The 20392-nt window shown below is 43.7% G+C and overlaps 1 protein-coding gene across 3 annotated transcripts in view; it reads right to left on the reverse strand.

Moving 5' to 3' along the window:
- Positions 1–10859, reverse strand: part of ATOSA (atos homolog A) — a 48556-nt gene extending 37697 nt beyond the window's left edge. For 2 of the 3 annotated variants that reach the window (XM_075045298.1, XM_075045297.1), the window contains exon 1: positions 10461–10859. In XM_075045298.1, coding sequence (XP_074901399.1) covers positions 10461–10476 — 16 coding nt within the window. In that variant the 5' untranslated portion in view covers positions 10477–10859. Of the gene's footprint in view, positions 1–2276; positions 2517–3322; positions 3484–10460 lie in introns of all 3 variants that reach the window. The other variant, XM_075045299.1, reaches the window with a different exon arrangement.
- Between the last annotated feature and the right edge of the window lie 9533 nt (positions 10860–20392).

The raw sequence follows: 20392 nt of genomic DNA on the forward strand, positions 1-20392 counted from the left end.
AACAACCTCGAGTCAATTCCCACGGGGGCCAGCAGAGACAGTATTCAGGAGCCACCAGTTGTTTTACAGCCCAACTGACAATGTTTTAGTGAGGAGCAGCTGCCCCTAGATGACAGGCATACCTACCCACCATAATGCTCCTGAACAGTCTCTCCATATTGGGCTCCTGGAGTGCAATCACAAAGATCCTTTTCACACCTGATACTCTTCAAATACAGTAAAAGTAGGACAGCATGTTGACACTCCAGCTTTTAAGCTTACAGTCCTAAGCCAGCCGCAGGTATGCGGAGCTGAGATCTGTGTCTGTTCATGGAAGAACACCCCAGCAATGAATGCATCGGGCCTAGTAAAATGCTAAGTTTAGAAAGTGCAATATTAGAAATTCCACCAAAAAAACACAGCTCGAAGCATGCTACTCATTTATCGGTTTGATCTCAAACTCTTCCACAAATTCCAGCAGAGGCACAAAATGCATACAAGAACAGGACATTGCTAGCGTGACTGAACATAAGAGAATACAGTAGCACAGAGATACACATAGGACTTTATCCTAAGCTGCATATTCCATCATCATCATAAAGTAGCTGCACTTAGAATACTAATACCCTTGCAGTTTTAATACTGTGCAAAATGACGAGTAATAAGCAAGATAAACAGACTGTATTTTAACCCACCTTCTGCCACAAACAGGATAACACTTATTAAAATAAAAAGATGAGGTCTTGATAAGAATGGATTTGATCCTAACACAAACTTTAGGAATAAGCACTCCTACACATTTCACAAAGCAGGAAATCGCAGCCAAGTGTGATTCATCTCAGTATCAAGTCAACTACGCATCAATTCAGAGGCACTTGCCAGTAGACCTAATTGGCACCATCCCTACATTACAAAAACCGCCCAACTTCAGCCTTTGGAGGGCTGTGCCAAAGCACAGGATGTCTAGTAAGAAGCTAGCTCAGAAAAACACTCTAGTTCAGATTCCAGCCCTGCCTTGTGCAGGAAAAGCGAGGTGTGCAGACGACTCCCAAGGAGCAAAGCATTAGTGACTTCATGGCACCTCATGTTTACACAGCCTAGTTGTAGAGACAAGCTAAAAACAAAAGCACACTTCTACCAACACATCCCTTGCTTGAAACAATCATTTTGGATTGAGTTATTAATTTGCAGAATATAAAAACCACTAAGCACTCTTATGTAGACAACCCTATTCCCCTTCTCCCCCCTCAGATGCTCAATTCCTCAGAACAAAGCTGAGATCAGTTCTTGATGCTTACAATGCACATTAAAGAGCTGATAAGATATACCATTCACAGTCTCAATAATTTGTGTATAGTTTTCCTTTTCTGATGTTTAAACTCAAATTTCTTGAGTGAGAAAGACAACATACAGTCTACAGCACACCTAGAAAAGTCGTAAGCATCAGATGCTAACAGTTCCACTATGATTTTAAACCAAACCAAAACAAAAAAATCAGTGCATACCATAAAACTGCTCAAAATTTCACACTAGAAGCTTAACTGAGGATGAACACAGCCAGCTTACAAAAAGTGTCTTAAAACATTTATGAAAGTCCATTATATATTCTCAACATGAAGACAGGATGAAAGAACATAAAACGCATATCAAGCATCATCACTTAACCTTTTCTGTTTAGTGGATCCAAAAATACTTTCTCAGAGAAACTCATTAATTCAGCAAGGCCATCAGTAGGAAACATTCAAAGGCAGTACAATAATAGCCAGTTATGCCAATTTTAGTGAACTAAATCACTCCATGTAAGATGAGGTAGATGTGTATTCTAGCAGTTTTGCACTGATGTCCTGATCTTTACCTTCAGATTTTTCTAGTATTATCAACTATTCCTCCTGTTTCAGCTTCATAAACTGGCTAGTTGGTTTTATTCATTCACTGTTTAACGGCATGCACACTGTTAAAGAGGTCCTCCACACCTTGCTTGCGTTAGTGTGATGTAAGCAGTTACGCTGTGAATACTGCTACTAGTGTAGCTATGGTAGCAATCATTATCCAGACCTCTCCTCCAATTCTGGTCCTCCAGGTACTTTGCTTCTTGTGGCTTCTCCACGGTAAACAAAATTTCTTTGGCCATTCAAATAGCATGTGCTTCAAAAGGAAGAAGCTGTTTCCCCCTCAAAATAAAGCAAAACAAAGCCGTACTTTTCATTAAAAGGCATCTGAAGTGGGAAACCTTGCACATTAAATATGGCTGAAGACGCACTTTTAAAGAATTATACAGCAGAGAAAAAAGGATTTACCTTTGAGCAGCATGAGTGTTCATACTGATCCCTTCGACCTAACCATGCATTCCCGGTCCATATGGATCTTGACAATTTTATCCCCCCTGTTCAGTTCCTACAGGTAGGAAACTCCTCCTCTTTTACTCCACATCACTGGAATAATTACTAAAGCTCCTCTTCTCTTCTTGATGTATCTGTTCTCTTCACCCCTCCCCACAAGTCCAACAACTTTATCAGAATTAAAGGCCCGAGTAAAAGCTGTAACAAAAAAGAGCAAGTAAATAGGATGTCTTACTGGGGCTGTGTTGTAAATATTCACATCTAACATGCAAACAAAATGCACTGATACTTGCGACTTGAAAGAAAACTGCACAGAAAAAAGCATCACCCCAACATATCAAAAATTCACTGTCTGCTAAACACAGAAGTTATGCCTTCAGCAAGTAGTCGTCACACACATTTACTCAGATATTACTCTTAACCACCCTCTCTGCCCCTCCAAGCCTACCGACAAAGCCTTGTACCGAACTTGCTGACCTGCCTGAAAGTGTGAGTTTGAGCTGTGGCTTGTTTCACTTACGTTGTTGGGCTAGTGCCCTGGCAGGGAACCAAGGAGAACAATACCTGGCAGGGGAGAATGGCTTCCCATCACTCTGAAAAAAGAGCATGCTGACCACAGCAGCTCCTTCCTGCACCTCTCCTTCTCCTTCCCCTGACCCTCAGTAGAAACCACCACCGCCCTACCACCTCCCACCATGGTACTGACTGTACTGAGGATACGGGCTAATACTCACCATCCTCAACTCCCCTGAAGTTCTCTCTCTCTCTGCCCTTCCCTCCCCCATTATACCCAACAAGATGATACTTGCACAGCACCCTGAGAAAGAAGCTTAATTTATTGCAGCACAGAGAAGTGTGAAACATGCCCTAGAAATCCTGAAGGCTTATCAGTGGGCAAAAGAATCCCTGCGTGCACAGCACCATTAAGAGGTTAAACTAGCATAAGCGGTCACCTGCATGTAGTCTCACTAAAGAAGATCACAGTCCAAAATGGACTTACTTACCAACCTGTTTTCCCAGGGATCTTAACGGAAAAAAAAGTCACTAACTTCACAGGATACACAATGTAAAACAGATGACATGGCTCGTGCAACCAGAGATTCTTTATTTCAGATACGTTCTCTTTTTTATTATACCTCAGAAGAAAATCCAACTTGTTTTTTCCCTAGGAACAAAAAAAGTCATACTTGGCAATAGGTTTGGGAAATGCATTGATCACTGCTCAGAGAAAAGTCTAAGTGTCCCGTGGTTACTGGCTACTACTTGCCTGGACAGAAAGAGATTGGATGCCTTCCCACAAAAATGAAAAGCGGTCAAATCAAAATAAATGTGTATGGGGGGAGCTGAAGAACTCCCTTTATTGCTCTTTATTGTTATTTATTTTTATTATTATCTTTATTGTTTCTTTAGAAACAATGTTGTCCAGAAGACTTCTCAGTAAGACTATTTTGTTTACCTTTATTCATAATAAGGATTCTTACATTCAGAACAGACATGAAAGTGTCATTAGTGTTTCACATTTGTGGAGTGCTTCCTTGCCCATGTGTTCATCTGCCTCCGTTGATTCACGCACAGGTCTCCTCTCCAAATTATGCCCGAAAACATCCTCATACTATCCTATTACATCTTTGCATTTTGCGTCAACACAATGTAGTAATACCATCCCAGATAGCAACTTTAAATAGTTTTGGTCCCAAAGCTAACATGAAAGGGTAATGCAACAATCACTAGCCAAAAGAACTAGTCAGGCCAATTTAACAAGGAAGAAAATGTATTAATACAAGTTGATTTGATTCGGTCAGAATAACACTGAATTGTTAAGAACAGCTGAAGAACTTTCATGACTGTCTTACCACTCAATTGTACTGTTTACAAGTAGCCTTTATAAAAAAATATCTCTTCCAATCTTGGTACAGTTATGCATGCAGATCAAGAATAACTGCACGTGGCTTTGGCTGTGTGCTTATAGCTATAGTCATCCCACCCTGCACAGGACCAGCAGAAAAAAAAAAAGATTATGTAATGAATGTGAAGTCTCCCAAAGTCCAACCCAAGTCCAAGAGGTACTCTTCTGAATTTGCATTCACCCAGGTTTACAGATGACCTTAACTGCCTACTTATACATGAAGTTTTTGTACTCAGCAGTACAAAGGTAACCATGCAATTGTACATGCACTTCTAAAACAATTCAAACTTAAAAACTGGCTTCTGTCTAAACATTAAATACAAATGACCTGCAAAGACTGAACAATTTACTACCACCTTGAAAGACAATGATGCGAGACACCTTCAAAAATCTAAAAACCATAGTTTACCAAGTATCACTAAGAATGGAGGAAGTAGTTATTATAGGTATAATAACAGTTGAACTACAAGACCTTATTGACTAAAAGAACAGCTAGTAACTGCTGGACTGTTATCCTAAACTTGTTGCTGATAGGATAAAAGTCTATGGCTATTTCACCACCATTTAACAGTTGCTATTAGTAGACATTTGTCAAAATAGCAAAGAAACATTTTGTAATCAGTGAAGCAGACAAAGCAAGTTCTTTTAACAAATGTCATATAGCTGGTTTGTTCCCGTCAGTTACTCTGTTTTCACAGAAGATTTCTAATTTTAATAAGCAGAATTTCATTTGGCAAAAAACTCACATCTCATGAGAATCTGTATTTATAAATGTTAGCTTATTTTTAAAAACATTTACAAGCTGGCAGACCTCAGATCCAATAATAGTTTCAACACTGCCCTTAACAACAAAGTCCAATCTAATATGCTTCAGCCCAGGGATCTGATCTGGCATGCCAAAGTTTCTCACTTCAACAAGTAAAGAATACGGTCAGAGGGTCAGTAATATAGCCCAAGCCTATGGGTTTGGCACATCCACAGGCCCCAAAATATCCGCCTAAATGCCACTCCAGCATCATCTGTTTTAGCAACAAGAGCCCCTCTGAAGGTGCCTAGTATGGACGACACCAACTAAACAAAGAGAAAGTGGCAAAGTTGTTACTAGTATGGTTTGTTCTCTCTGAGGAACAGGCATGCATGAAGAACTCTCACTGCTGAACACCAATAAAAGCACTCTTCCAACCCAAGAGCTAGTTCTACAACAGGAGGACTTGCCTCACTGTCAACAGCTAGGTACAAGTTGCAGAACAGGTAGGAAAACTTTAACATAAGCAGGCATTTCAAACCAAAATTTAAGATTTTCAAATTCTATAAATTAACATCCTTAAGATTTATTGGGGGGGGGGGGGAAGAAAAAACGTTAAGCACCTAAAAGCTAAAAATTCTTCGAAGTTACATTTTTGTAGTAGAAATTTAATAAGAGCATATATTCCCATTTCATGGGTGCAAGGACAGAGCTGTATTGGAAAGCATCTCCATCCTCAATTAAAACAAACCAACCAAAAAAAAGGCTTATATTCCTGTTCACTCATCCTCATCCACTGCATCTATATATTACGTGTGATCAGGACAAATCTGTTCTCCCCAAAGATTAGAGCTAGATGGCTTCATGCCTTATAAATGGAATGAGTGTAATATCCTGACCACCTGTCAGTTTGGTTGGGGTTTTTCATCCTAAACAGTTTTACGTTTTCTTCCTTTTAAAGAATAAGCTGGTTTTATTTGAAAGGAAAAGCAGACACCCCACCCCCCCCACCCTTTCCTGCCCGTCAGAGCTGGAGTCCCTCGTCACACGCACCTTCTCGCACGTGCCGCCGCGCAGCAGAGCGTGTTTGCCAGCACGGCTTCCTCCGGGGCTAAGAAGCAGCGTCACCTCCAGCTCATTATCACCCAACCTGCACTTACCTGTGGCAACCAAGCCCGAAGCATTGCCCAAACGCTTTTGGAGTGACAGCTCCACTAAGCAGGAAGCACCTCATTTCCAGTTTATTACTTTGTTTACTGGCTACATCGTTCCACCACAGAAAAGTTTAAGTGCTCAGTGACATTTCGCTGAGGAAATACTATAAAATTAAAGCACCTGTATCACAGTGCAATATAGGACACTAAAATACCACTCATCCTTTTTCGAAAGATATTTTCACTTCCTGATCTGCATATCCTGTAGCACATGGTCTTTGCTAAAAACTTTTCCACAAAATCTTTCACAGAGTTAATACAGGGCATAAAAGCAAGTCTTGTTTTTAAAAACGAGGACCTTCTCCAGATCTCCTAACTTAACAACTAACTCCACAACTCCTGAACACATTGGTTCAGCTCACTTCCCCCCCAAACACATGCCTCCTCATCCTTCCTCCTAGGGATCTGAAGAAAAGCATTCAATCAGCTGTTCATCTTCATTAATCTCGCCTCCAGCTTTCCTCACAGACACATCCAGAAATCCTTCAGCTATGTTTCCAAGAGGAGGTAGTAAACAGACTTTTGTTGAGCCCAAAGAGTTAGCTCTTCCCATACCAAACCACCAAATAAGGTGGAAAAAAGTATCTTAACCCAGTTAACTACAAACACACCCAGAGGCACGTATCTGAGTTTGACTTGCAAAGAAGGAAGGAGAAGAGAAAAAGCAGTCTTCAGACTGATTGTTTCTCTCTTGTTGACAGAAAGCCATTTCTTTAAATTAGGATAATCTCAAGGAGGGAATTAACGCTTCAGAAAGTAAGAGACAACTGCTTTTTGCTTAATTTGTAAGTGAAAACAGAATAGTCTCTACACAGAGAACACACAGCAGAGGAATAAACAAAGAAAGGTAATAAAAAAGTAAGAAAAGACTAGAATAAGGTGGTAAAAACAGCCAGCATGCATTTAGAGACAAACAAGCCTGTCTTCCTCCTTTAACTGATCATTCATGCAGTGAGGGGGAGGGAGGAGGAAGGAGCAGTAACGCTGAGCTATTTAGACTATAGTAAGACTTTTGATATCTTGTAACATTCCCACAGTAAAATATGACTATACTGTAGATTCATCTAAACCACAAGATTTTTTCCAGTTGTGCACCGAGTGTACTCTAAGAGTACATAACAAGCCTTCTGAGTTTGGCAGTAAGCTATCACCCTGACATTATGCAATGTTTTCATTAACTCCGATGGTGAAACAGCATGTTTATACAGTTTATGAACAAAGCTGAACTGGAAGAGTTTGCAAGCACTCTGCTACGAAGTCTAGTTCTGTCTTCCAAACTCAATAAACTAGCGAAGCGATCAGAAGTCATTAGAACTAAGTTCAATAGAAGCAAGAGCAAAGCTCTGTACTTGAGGAAGGAAACAGCAGTCCAAACATGCAACACGAAGCAGCTGACTAGGCAGCTGTACTGCAGAAACAAAATCGTGATGGTATCGTGGATCAAAGCTAGGTAAGCTGATATGTTGTTACTGCAGAAAGACAAAAAAAAACCAAAACAAAACAAAACTCAAACATCATTCCAAAAACACTGTATGTAAGAAAGGGAGATAAATCATTCTTCTCACTGGCACTGGTGAAGCCTCAGCTGGAGCAACGTGACCACGGTATTTTAAGATGCTTCAACACTTCACTTTAAGAATGGCAGCATAGGAAAGGTAAAGCCAAGCAGCAGCCATCAGCATTTTAGTTACTGCATTCTCTAGACCCAATATAGAGGCAGTTATGTGAATGTGCTTAGAGCAAGCACTGCCCTTCCACACTGACACACCACCTGATGGGTAAGCCCTGAGCGATGCTCATGAGACACATTCTGTGAATGCCCTGTGCCTTTACATGGCAAAGGGGTAAGTCCCCATTTTTTACCTGTACTTTCAAACCTCTCTTCCTCACTTAAACTGCTCCATGGGTCTGCTATGCAACACTCCATATTCCATCTTCTCCATACCGCTCTCATATATTGCATGTTTCTATCTGTAATTTTCAAACTTTCCTTATTATAAAGGAAGGTAAGTACCTTAGGGCTAAATTTCCCTTTTTTCTTCATTTCTGCTCATCCCTCTCACCTCCTTAAATTAAAATATTCTATAACATTTCCCACTGTTAAAAAAAGCACTTGCGCATTTAGATCTCCCCTTTCTTCTCCTGAACCACCCACTTTTGCTGGTGATAACAAGAATCTTACTGGTAGTATGACAAAGGCTAAACCATACCTTCTCCCAACATGCCCGGGCATTACAATCTTAAGTATAGTTTTAAGCTTAACTCTAACTACAAGAACTACATCTCCCTGTTCCAAATGGATTCTGATACAGTTATTTGTAAGAATGAAAAAAACCCAAAATATTTCAAGTCTTTCTGAGAGTCTGTTTCTTTATGTTTCACTTCGTGGGCAGATTTGCAGTCTTCTCAGGATTTTGAGGGTCTGTAGAAAAGTGAAGACTGTGGCAAGCTGAGTGGTCTGCTTCTCTCCTCTCCTTTGCTATTAATTTGCGACAATTGGAAGCAGGTGACTGCACACTTGACTGCCTGTATCTTGTGGTGCAGCTGCTATGCAGAAAGCAGCACATTTAAACATTTGCATGATTCGTGCCTGCTAAGAGTCTCTGTGGGCCGCATGTGGCATTTAGGCAGCACTTTCACAACCCCCTTTGTGCATGGTATTGCTCTATTACATTAGCTCAGTTAAGCTAGAGGTATCTACTAAAATGGCTGAAGATACTCTCCAACGTTTGGCAAGATCCATGATTTATTTCAAGAGTTTTGTTAATTATCTTAAAAGAATTTCAAGATACTACTTCTGAAGGGTTTCACCCAGTTTGTGAGAGACATTTTACAACAGACAGGAATTTCAATTTATTAACGTCAGCTTAGGAAAAAAAACCCCAACACCACAACAACCCAACAACCTAATAACTTCCTTTCTTTATAAATTTGGTTTCCTCTACACCAGGTTGGTTAAAAAAGGCATCTGATCACTTATACAGCAACTAAAAATGTTTCTAACATTCTTTTTCTGCCTAAAAATTGAAGAAAAGAATAGACAAAGGTCATATAAAGCAATTAAGAAACAAGGAGGAAAGCAAAGAGAAAAGCCCATTTAAAACCCCTAGTACTTAAACCCCATTAATTTATGCATATGCTTATGATCGGTTCTGTACTCTCTGTGCTATCATCACACCATATAATTCTTACAGCATATACATACAAGAAATCCACCTAAGAGTGGTCATTTATGCAGTGTCGCTACTAGCAAACGTATCATTAACTAACTTAATTAAGACGTGTATGTCATGTAAGTGTTAGCGTTTAATACACAGATATCCAAGCTATCTTAAAAGTGTTTCTCAAAACACCAAAGTGATAATGACACAAAAAGAATGTGTTTTTAAAACTGAAAGCAACCAGGTAAACAACAGAATCATCAAAACTTTAAGAAATCCAAATATCCAAGCAAGATTTTTTTTAATTAACACTCAAAATTCTACGATGAGCACTCATGAGATTTGTTTAAAAAAATATCCTTGCTTTAACTAACAGGAATCAATAGTCACTGGCCCTGTGGATCAAAACAGAAGTCATGCCGTATTTTCAACTCTAGGGGCATCAGCAGCTGTTGCTATATTGCAAAAGAACTGAAGTGTTATAAACATATACGTAGACAGTCGACTTTATTTTTCTGTAAAACCAGATGTTAGCAATCCAGCAAAGACGTAACCGAACGACTGTGAAAAATGAGTATTTCGACACGCTTGTTATGATACATCTCCTTTACAACCGCAACGAAACCCACCGTCAGGTTATAAAACACCACAGATGGAAGTTACGGTTATTCTCGGGGTGTTTTTCAGCTCCGTTTTGACATCTGTGTACATGTGCCGACATTGCCGGCCGATGCCCGGTTCGCCTCGGACCGCCTCTCGCCTCGGCGCTGCAGTTTCGTGCTGACAAGCCGATCGTGTTTGACACACGAACTGCAGCATTCCCAGAGCAAAAGCAGCTCGCTACGGCGTTCCTCTGCCTCCCTTCCACCCAGCCGAGACAATGGGAAGCCGAAGGGCAGGCAGGACACCGGGCTGGTAACCACCTTCGCAGGGCACCCTCCGGTATCCCGCTCTCCTCGGCATTTCCCCAGTTGAACCCGAGTACCTGGATGCTCTCCCATCCCCCCAAAATGACCAGGGAGGGGATACGGGAACAGAGCGGTAGCACCGAACACCGGGCTGCTGCTCATCCCGGGAACAAAACCCGAAGGAGAAATACCTTGACAAACGCTTTACCTCGTTCCGGCTTCATCTTCCTCCGTCTCCTCCGCGAGGTCTGAAGGGAGCCGAAGCGCTCTGCCGCCCTCCCCGCGAAGCCCGGCTGCCGCTGCCTCCCGCCAGCGATACGAATTCTTTTTCGCGTGTCAAAACAATAAGCCGGAGGCCGGCCGCGCCGCCGGGGGCTCGCCCGACCCCGCCGCTAGCAGCTGGGCCCGCCGGCAGGCAGGCTGGCGGCGGCCGGCCGGGGGAGGCTGAGGGCCGGCGGCCTCTCCCCGCGCCCAGCCAGGGTGTCCTTCCGTGACACGGCGCCGAGCGGGGCTATTTATAACCTGCCGGGGAAAAAATCCCACAACAACAGACCTCGGCTCACCCCCGGCCGCGCCGGCTCTGAGTCACCGCGGCCCCGGGCGATGGCAGCCCCCGCCGGAGTCCCCTCCCTCCCTCCTCCCTCCCTCCGGCCTGCCCGAGGAGGGCAGCGAGCTCCCCCCCTTCCCTCCCCTCCCCGGCCCGCGGCCCCCGCCCCGTCACCGGCCGGCGGCTGGCGGCGGGGGGCTGCCCGGCACCTTCATCCCCGGCCCTGCCGCTGCCGCCCGGGCTGCCGGGCCGTGCCCCCCGCGCTTCGCCCCGGTCAGACAGCCCGCCCCTCCCGCCGCCGCGGAGCGCTGCTCTCCATGGCTCTGCCTCCTGCCCTTCCTCCTCCTCCTCCTCCTCCTCCTCCTCGCCGCTGACTAACTCCCCTCCTCTCCGCCGGGCACTCCCCGCCTCTCGCCGAGCGGGGCACACACATCACAGCCCGGCGGGCACGGCAGCTGGGCCGCGGGGGGCCCGCCACGCTCGGCCGCCTCGTCGGCCGCCGACAGGGGGGTAAGGGCGGCAGCCGCCCACCGGCACCGCGGGACCGGGACCCGGCTCCGCGCCCGCCCCGCGCCGCGCTCATCCCGCCCCCCGGGCCGGGCCCGGCCGCCCCGCCCCTCGCCCGCCTCACGTGACCCGCAGCGGCCAATCCCCTGCCCTCACTTCCAGCCTGGCTGCCCGCCCGCCGAGCAACTCGGTTGTCATGGCAACAGAGCGCCGGCCCGGCCGGGGCCTGCCGACGGTGGCGGGTCCGGCCCGGCCCGGCGGCGGGGAGCGCGGCCGCCGCTGCCCTGTCGGCACGGCCAACGGCGCCGCTGCGGTTCATCGGTTCACCCAAACGGCATCCTCTCGTCCTACCTCCCTCCCCCCCCCCCCGCCAAGTATTTTGGCAGGCAGGTTCCCGCCTCGTGGAGGAGAGCGGCCCCTCACTCACCGGGCTCCGGCGGAGGCCGGCGCGGCCCTTCAACCCGCTCCCGCGAAGGGCCTTTCCCGCACGGCCGTCAGCCGTGAAAGCTTGCCGGCTTTCCCTCTTCACCCTGTACAGCTACGCAGGTGCTCCCACGGTGGCCCCCCGCGTTTCCCCACGAGCGCGGGCCCATCGCTGTAGGGGCTTATCAATCTATCATCTATCTATCATCTAGAAATACAGGCGCCCGCTGAGCGGCCACTCGAAGCGCAAACTGCCCGATCCGCGGGAGGCTGTGCCCCCCGCCCGCTCACACCGCCCGGCCAGAGAAGCTGCGAAGGCGGGGAGGGGGCCGCGTTTGTGTGCCGGGCCCCGGGGGAGCCCGCAGCCCTGACGCCTTCCCCTCACACGCCCACCCGCCGCCCAGCCTGGCAGCGCCGCGCTTGACGCTCACTTGACACCGATAACTATTTTGTGCAGAGAAACAATGGAGCCGGCCGGGCTGTGGTTACACAACCGCCTTAATCCAGCAGAAATTCAAGATTCCCCGAAGGGATGGGCCTGCGCCATCCTTCCTTTCAAGGCCTGCGTGGCTGCCTGGCAAAGCAGGTCAGGAACGGGGGCTGCTGAACACGAACGTTCCCACGACTGCGGCCCTTTCTGCACCCTGAGCCCGAGTCCGTGGGGTGCAGGCACACTGCTAGTGCCACCACTGACGAGGGGGGAACGAGCTGCTGCGGTGAGAGGGTTCCCTCTTTCACCAGGGGCCCAGATCTACGCAGGCTAAAGTGGCCGTGGTATCATGGCCTCCTGACAGGAGAGGGAACGGGTCCTTTCCGAAGACCCTAGCTCACCTGGAGACTGGAGCAGGGCCAGGGAAAGCCCCACAGACAGCTCTGTTGCTCTGAGTTGGACTCGGTCGGAAAAGACGGATGAGATCATACGGGCCTCTCTCGCTTTAATGTGGTCCTATAGTTCACATACACACAGACACCGCCACACCTCCAGTCGTTACACTGGCAATTCCCTGCCACTGTGATTATTGTTTACAAACACTTCCGTCTTATAGACTGAGCGCTACGGGGAGCACTCACTCCCTACAATGAGATGATTTATAAATATGCACATCTTCTGCCCTTTCTTTAGAGAAACAATGCGCACGGGTCAGTCAACTAACTCCCCATCCTTTCTGGTGCGCCAGGATCCCTGCAGATGCATATACACCTAGCATCTGCGTAGCCCCCCTCTTCTCACAGCTAGCCGAGCAGCCACTGAAGATATTGCAAAGAATGTAAAAATCCAGAACAACTCAATTCGACGCTGTTTGGCTCATATGAACTATACCTATTTCCCTCTTTCATTTATCAGTTGTACATCCTTACACTGGGAGGGTGCTTCACAGAATAAACTGTCCAGTAAACATCTCTCATTTCAGTCATACCCCAATATACGTAGGCAAGTAGGAGGGTATCATGCAGTGCTTTGATATTACACTCGTAAGTACATGACTGTCACTTCTATTGCTGTGTGACTGCTGTAGATACGTTTGGTAATTACAGATCTCACAGCTCTCTGCCGGATGCAATATAATTGCAAATGTGGCAATCCAGAATTATAAAAGGAGGAATTTGGCTGAGCAATAAATACTGTAGATGTGTGTATATGTGAAGTGCAGCATGACTACCCTGGGCATGATTCAGCCACCTGTCAGATCCTCCTACCAGTGATAGTCATCCTAATGAAAAGTCACATCCTTTAGGCCACTAATTGTTGCTGTAAGACATTGCAAATTAGTTTGTAGCTTGTTCTAATATTGGTTTTACAATCAAAATCAAATCTGCCTTTCTACTGTTTAACTACAACTGTAGCTATTTAACTGTTATGCTTCACGTAGTATTTTTTAATAGTTTTAAAAGTCTTAATCTCACTTCGGCACCTTTTTTTTTTTTAACAGCTCACCAGACACAATTAGGCCCAACTTCCAAGAAAATGCCCTCTCAAAGCACTTTTTCCATAGTATTTTCTTAATTAATGAGCCAAACAGTAAGTGCACAGTTTCCTGTTACTTTATAGTTCTTCGGAGTTCAACCCAATGGGAAATGTAGGTGCCAGTCTGAAAAACACTTATCATTAAAAAAAAAAAAGAAAAAAGAAGTTCTAAGGGATACAACACGAGTAAGCCAGGTCGGGTGTGGACTCCTACTCCACGTGACGGCATAGGAAATTTCAGGATCAGCTTCCCCTCTTGAGTCAGACCATTTCTGAACCCAGAAAACAACGGGTATGTCTGAGATACATGCTTCAGGTCCTGCTTCACTTCAGACAAAGAAGGATGGTTTCCCTTTTGACTGCATAGACATATAACAGATCTGAAAAAAGCAGAACAGAAAATTGAGAATGATTAGACAGATCTAATTTTACAATATTTAATTTATAATATTAAAAGCAAAACAAGGATAAGTATCCCAAACAAATTTGTGGACTTAGTTTGGCCAAAATGATTCAAAATGGCCTTGAACTCATAACTTCCCTCCCAGTCACCAGCCAAACGATGAGCATTGCATGAATACACAGAGAAAATATGGCATAAGGGGCTTCAACCACGAGAATTTGCTTACACATACTTGGAAATTTTTGGGGAACAATGACAGTATTGAAATACATTTCTGACCTCAGAAGCTGAACATCAAGTTAAAACATCTGAAAAGCATATGGCTGCATTACACATCACACAAAAGCAGGATTAGCTTAGAAACACTAACAGAATTTTAACTGCCCTCCCACTGCTAAGTCTAGACCAACACATACTTCTGGGAGCACAAGCAGGGACAAAACCAGGTTTCTTATCAGTTTGTGTCTCATGGTTGATTAACTTTGGTGTCTAGACAGGTGAGAGCTTAGGCTGCAGCATCCCTGCAGTCAAAGCGGCTCTTGCACATACAGTCTCCAGTGCTGAAAAGTGGGAGTTTCAGTGGCAGCCTCTTTCTCAGTAGAAACCTTAACAGGGCCACCCTACCTCCCTTTCCTGAAATGCATCAGACCTTTCTTCTCTTATGAACACTACCCACATGTGAAGTGTGGCTGAAACTGGCCATTGGATTTAAAAAAAAAATAAATCCCTACTTGGGGCAGAGTGACAGAGTGTTGCCACATAAGCTTTGTTCATATAGAAATGAAGGTTGGTTTTTTTTTTTAAAATAAATCAAGATAAATGTATGGCTGCGTTTTCTTTCAGACCTTCAGCACTTTACACTTTTGGCATGGTCCCTGCAACCTGGAACAGAGTGTATTTTAGGCTATATCCCCAAGTGTCTTTTCAGCTTTAGCTGTCAAAGTGACATCTGATGCAGCAGATCAAGATTCCTGTGATTCCTGGAGACAATTACTGCCTGTTAAGTGATGCGGCACAACTACTTTTGACATGGCTGCCACCTCTATGGTATAAAGCCACCACACTTGGGAGAATATTATAGCCAAAGGATGAAGACAGTCAGAAATACACGAGAAGATACAGTATGCAATGAAACAAATTTGAAGTGTGCTAAAAAAACCCTATGAGGAATCAACTGTAATTTAATTGTCACCAGTAGTAACCACTTTGGAAAGAGCATTAAAATAGAAATGAGTTATGTGCTTGTAGGAATTTATTAGTCCGCAAGAATTAATAGATTCCTACAAGCTGTTACTGAAACTGAAAGAATTATAAACCAATATACTTAAAATATCAATATGTTCTAAAAGTTTAGTTTTAGGCGTTATAACCATTTGGGGTTTGGTTTTTAGTTCATCAATATATACAGATAAGTGTGTCTAGCTGAATGGAAGAGAATTCATCACAATTCTTTCTCAAGATACATATAACCACAATAGCAAGGATAGCTTGAGAAAACTGTCTTCTGTATGTATGCCTACCTTTGTGTTACCACCATTGGCTTCAGCCTCCAATACTTCTGAGTATATGTTTTAGCCCCATTCATCTTTATTTAACAGCTAGATTTAAGTATTTTAGTAGCATCAACCCAATCAGATTAAAAAATATATTAAAAATGCCCAAACTGCATTTCCCATCCTTACAATTTCCAGGTAACATGGTTTATTATGTCATGCAGAGATATCTGAGTGGCATTAAGGCAGTGCTTCCAGGCCTCCTCCACTTGCTTCATTTCACCCTGATCTGAGAGGCAGGAAGACCTTGATGCTGGGAGCCACAGAGGTGGTTTTGTTCTGTATTCCTCTCCAGCCCATGCAGAAGTTCCTCCACAAAGCTTCTCACCAGCGTGATTTTGAACAGCCCTTAGGCCTCTCTGTTACATTTGGGGCTTGCCTCAGGATCAAAGAGAAGAAAGTAAATTCATCTCATCTTTTCATTTTGAGTCCTCAAACACAGACGGTCATATCAGAAAGTCTGCAAGATGGGCCATACTCATGTTCTACAGAGTACTACATGGTGAGAACTCCGTGCACTGGGTACGTGCTGATACAGTTATACACAGGGATAGGAAATTAAAACCTTCAACCCTGGATGTCCAACATTAGCCCGTAACAACGTTTGGGCATTTAAATAAAAGAGCCTGATTTTCAAAGAAAAAAAAAAATCATCTCCAGCTCCCATTGATTTCAGCAGAATTTGTCAATCTGCAGCATTCTTAAAAACCAGTCCACCTCTACTCAGGATCCTAATTATGGAATTAGGCACCTAATTTTAGATACTTATTTTTCAAAATTTTGGCCTATCGGCTTGGTTCTCTTGTTATCTCAGCTCTCCCTGGTAAAAATGCATCAATTAAGTCAGTGGAGTTACTTCTGCAGGAAACCTGGGCCATGACTAGAAAATCAGGATCTGCAACAGAGTAGGAACAGCAATATTTTAGTTTTCTTTCTTAGAAATACACAAATCACAGTCCTGGTGCTAAATATTTTGAAGAGAGTAAACAAATGTAACAAGTGTAAATCAACAGGTGGTCTACTGTTAGACCCTGGTGTTTGCTAACTTACAGGGATTTATCTTTCCATACAGTTCCTACCAAAAACCTCCATTGCTTAATTTCACTACTAATTGGCCCTTTCAAAGTAAAAATATATAGCCATTTTCATGTTCTTACCTCCTAAATTCACTTTTTGAAATTAGTAAAATGCTATCTGTTGGCTTTTTTTTCCCCTGCGTGCTCTCAAATTGCTTTATTTTCTAAGTAGTACTGTCTCACTGGAGACACAGCCAAGACTTAGTTGAGAGGGAACTATCAGAACAACAGAGCAGTAGTTGCACTCCTCAAAAGGAAAGCTTATCCTCCCTGCCAGAAATTATTTCCTGGACTCAACACTTTGCTACAAAACCTTGTTTACATACAGGAGATTCCTTTAGTTGGAAGCAACCGAGTCCCTGTCCTGCGCTGCTCCTCCAGTTCCCCCGATCACATGGGATGCCCTGTGCCTTCTTCGCTCTTCTGGCAGCAGCAACAGGAGCTTAGCACCTCTCAGGATGGAATCTCTGCTTCTGCTGCTCTTCCAGAGGCTGAGGTCAAGCCTTCTTGCCAACAGAAATTAAGCCCTTCCTGTGTTTCCATAATTCACTTTGGAAACAGTAACTTGTATAACCGCTTCTCTGTTCGAAGCAACTCCTAAAATGATACTTCATAAACCTTGTATACTTCTTTAGTAACTGATGTGTGATGTGTAATTAGATACCAGCTCTGAAAGAGAATTGTGCTGTCTCATCCGAAGTGCTGACTGGTGGTAATAGAAATATAGAAGTATGAAGATAAAGACATGTAAAGGTTCTGCTTTACGAGAAGATTAACCACCAGTTTTGCATAAATGTCAATCTAAGCGGATACCTACTCAGTAAGATCACAACAGTTAAGTTTCATTGCATCAGCACTTAACTTATCAGGCAGTAATGCACTGAAAAGTAAACAATCTACTTGTGAATAGATCATTAATTTCTGAAAGAGAGGGAAATTATTCTCTTTTACATTGAAGATATTTTCTGTGGCTGTAATAGTCATTCTAGACTGGAAACAGTTTTGTTGGGTATTTTTTCCCATTATTTTTTCAAGGGGCTTGTACAAGTTCACTGATGAATGCTACCATTACACAATGTTTACCCAGGACTAAGCTTGATGGAAACATTAATCAGAAAATATATAGGTTTCCATATTAAAATTGAAGTTTTTGTAGCAACAACAAGTCATGACATTCCCTGAACAGAAACTAGAGATTTATGTTTGCCAAGAGAAACAGCAAGATGTCACCAACAGTAGAAGGTTTTGGGAAAATAGAAGCACAAGAGCTGTTCCAGTCTAGGTCACATCTTGCCACTCAGCACTCTGTTTACTTTTGAAGAGGTATATGCAGAAGCTATGCCCCGGTTACTCATTGCAGTGATCCAGCAGGAATCCAAGCACACCATTTATATTATCTCTATTAATTTCAGAGGAAAGTGAGTGCTTAACACTTGGAAGGAGGCGTTTAGAGTTTTGCAATGCTGTTTTTCTATTGATAATGGCTTGATCTATCTTGCAATAATTTCCAGTGCAGTGCTGCACAAGTAATGGCATCAAATTAATTGCTGGTGCAACTCCGTCTGGTAGGAGTTCATGAAGTTCAACTTCTGATGCATCTGCCAGCCCTGTTTACTTTCCCTCTCCTACCACAGCACCTGGGCTGTGGTTTAGCACTTTACGAACGAGTTGGCGGCACATCCCAGCCACCTTCTCCCAGCTCGGCCAGCTCTCTCATCTAGGGCAGGACTCGTGTTCGCAGCCTTTGCCCTCACGTGCCTCCACTGCTGCTGGCTGCTCACCTGGAGCTTGAACCACAACCACCTTTTGCCAAGTTTTTCTACACAGCTGTCTGCAGACTTGCTATCCCATTCGGCCTCTGTCAGGCAGGCCTTTGGACTTGCCAGTTTCAGGCAGTGCTCATCCTCCATCACATCAGTACCCGTTTCATAGAAGAGTCCAGCAGTCACAGGTGAAGCAGAGCCACCATCCCTCCAAAGGGCCACCTTGTCATACACCTCACCCTGCAAGCGTAGCTGTTGCACCTGGGAGCAAACCGACACAGCGAGCACGTTTGCAACACATTAAAGAATTACTACAGCTACACTGTTGAGTGTATTGAAATTACACACAACTTCCCACAGGCACTATAAATGAAAAGGGTAATTCGCTTATGTAGAGAAGCGATTACCTTGCTGGAACAACAAGTCCAGCCTATAGTTCTACCCAGGCTAAATTAATACCACAACTCCTACTAGACTTACGAGAGAGTAGGGCAGGAAAGTAGCACGTTGTTAAATACAGGGCAGTATTTAACATAACCACACGCATGGTTTACGAGAGAAGTTGCATATCATTTACTAAAGTAGTCAGTGAGTTGGCACTTACTAGGTAAATGCCAGAGCTATTGCAAAAGTGCCATGGCCTTGTTCTAAAAAATTTTAGTTGCATAGTTACTAGCCATAGCCCTTCTAATACATTCATGGCCATTTAGTAGCATATACTACATGTTAAAAAGTAAAGACTGAATGGAAATGGCACTGAGCAGAATGGGTTGCATGTAGTCATCAGGACTGATTTTTCAATACAGAAGTGTGAAAATCACCCAGATTCAGGTTTAAATGGTGACCAATTTTGGTTTGTGGTTGTTTGGTTTTTTTTAGATAAAAAGTATTCCCTAAAATTCCACTGATTAGCTGCTGTCCTGTAATTGCATAGTCCATAGTGAAGAATGCTGTGGCTCACGGCACTCATCGGCAGGGTCAGTTGTATCAATCCTGAGCCCAGTTCCACTCTTGTCATACACCAAAATTCCCTTGATAAAGACCAAGCCTACATCTCTCACCCCAAGCATAGTGTTTGTAAGCTTTACTGTACCTAAACCAAAACAATTTCTCTTTTCAGGAGTCTAACATCCTCTGAAAGTGAGAGCATAATAGCAACTATAGCAAAAAAATGAGCATTAAAAGCTGAGCTCTGAAAGGCCTGATTGTACTTCAGTGTGTAAAAAAAATAAAATATCTATCTATCTATATATAGAGAGATATATATCCTTGCCTGGCAAATGTCATCAGTGGTGAAATCCTTGGCCCATATACAAAGGTCAACTCCCTTTCATACAGAGGGAGCTAGGATTTCAACTCAGGCTATATTGGGTAGTGCTTTCTTTGCTACTTACACACTAGATCAATTATAATTTTAATCCTTACAGTTGATTTGTTCTCATATTGTATAACATTATTTGAAGGGGAAGGGAAGTTGACATTCATTCAGGGATCTCAAACAAAGGCATTAAAGTGCAGTATGTAGACTAAAAAAATAAATAAAATTGCAGTAAGTTATTAAATTGCTCACCTTTGGATGTCAATTAAAACTTGAAAATTAGAGACATCACTGTACATATTTATAGCAATGTCAATCTTCACTTAATTAGGCTAGGTATTTTTTTTTTTTAAACTAGCGATACAGTTGGAACATTGTAGCTGTATCTGTGCTTGTATTGCTTTTGGCTCCTCCTGCATTTCTTGGTTAATTTATTTTCCCTTTAAGTTGTTTAACTGAGTTTCTTTCTTTGCACAAGACATAAGCAGCTTCACTGCCTGGAAGACACAGGGCCCAATTGTTCTCCTGCTTACACCAGTGCAAATCAGCTATGATCCCACCAGTCTATAGAATTATATCAATGT

This window comes from Buteo buteo, chromosome 13 (genome assembly GCF_964188355.1).
Source record: "Buteo buteo chromosome 13, bButBut1.hap1.1, whole genome shotgun sequence".
Taxonomy (NCBI): domain Eukaryota; kingdom Metazoa; phylum Chordata; class Aves; order Accipitriformes; family Accipitridae; genus Buteo; species Buteo buteo.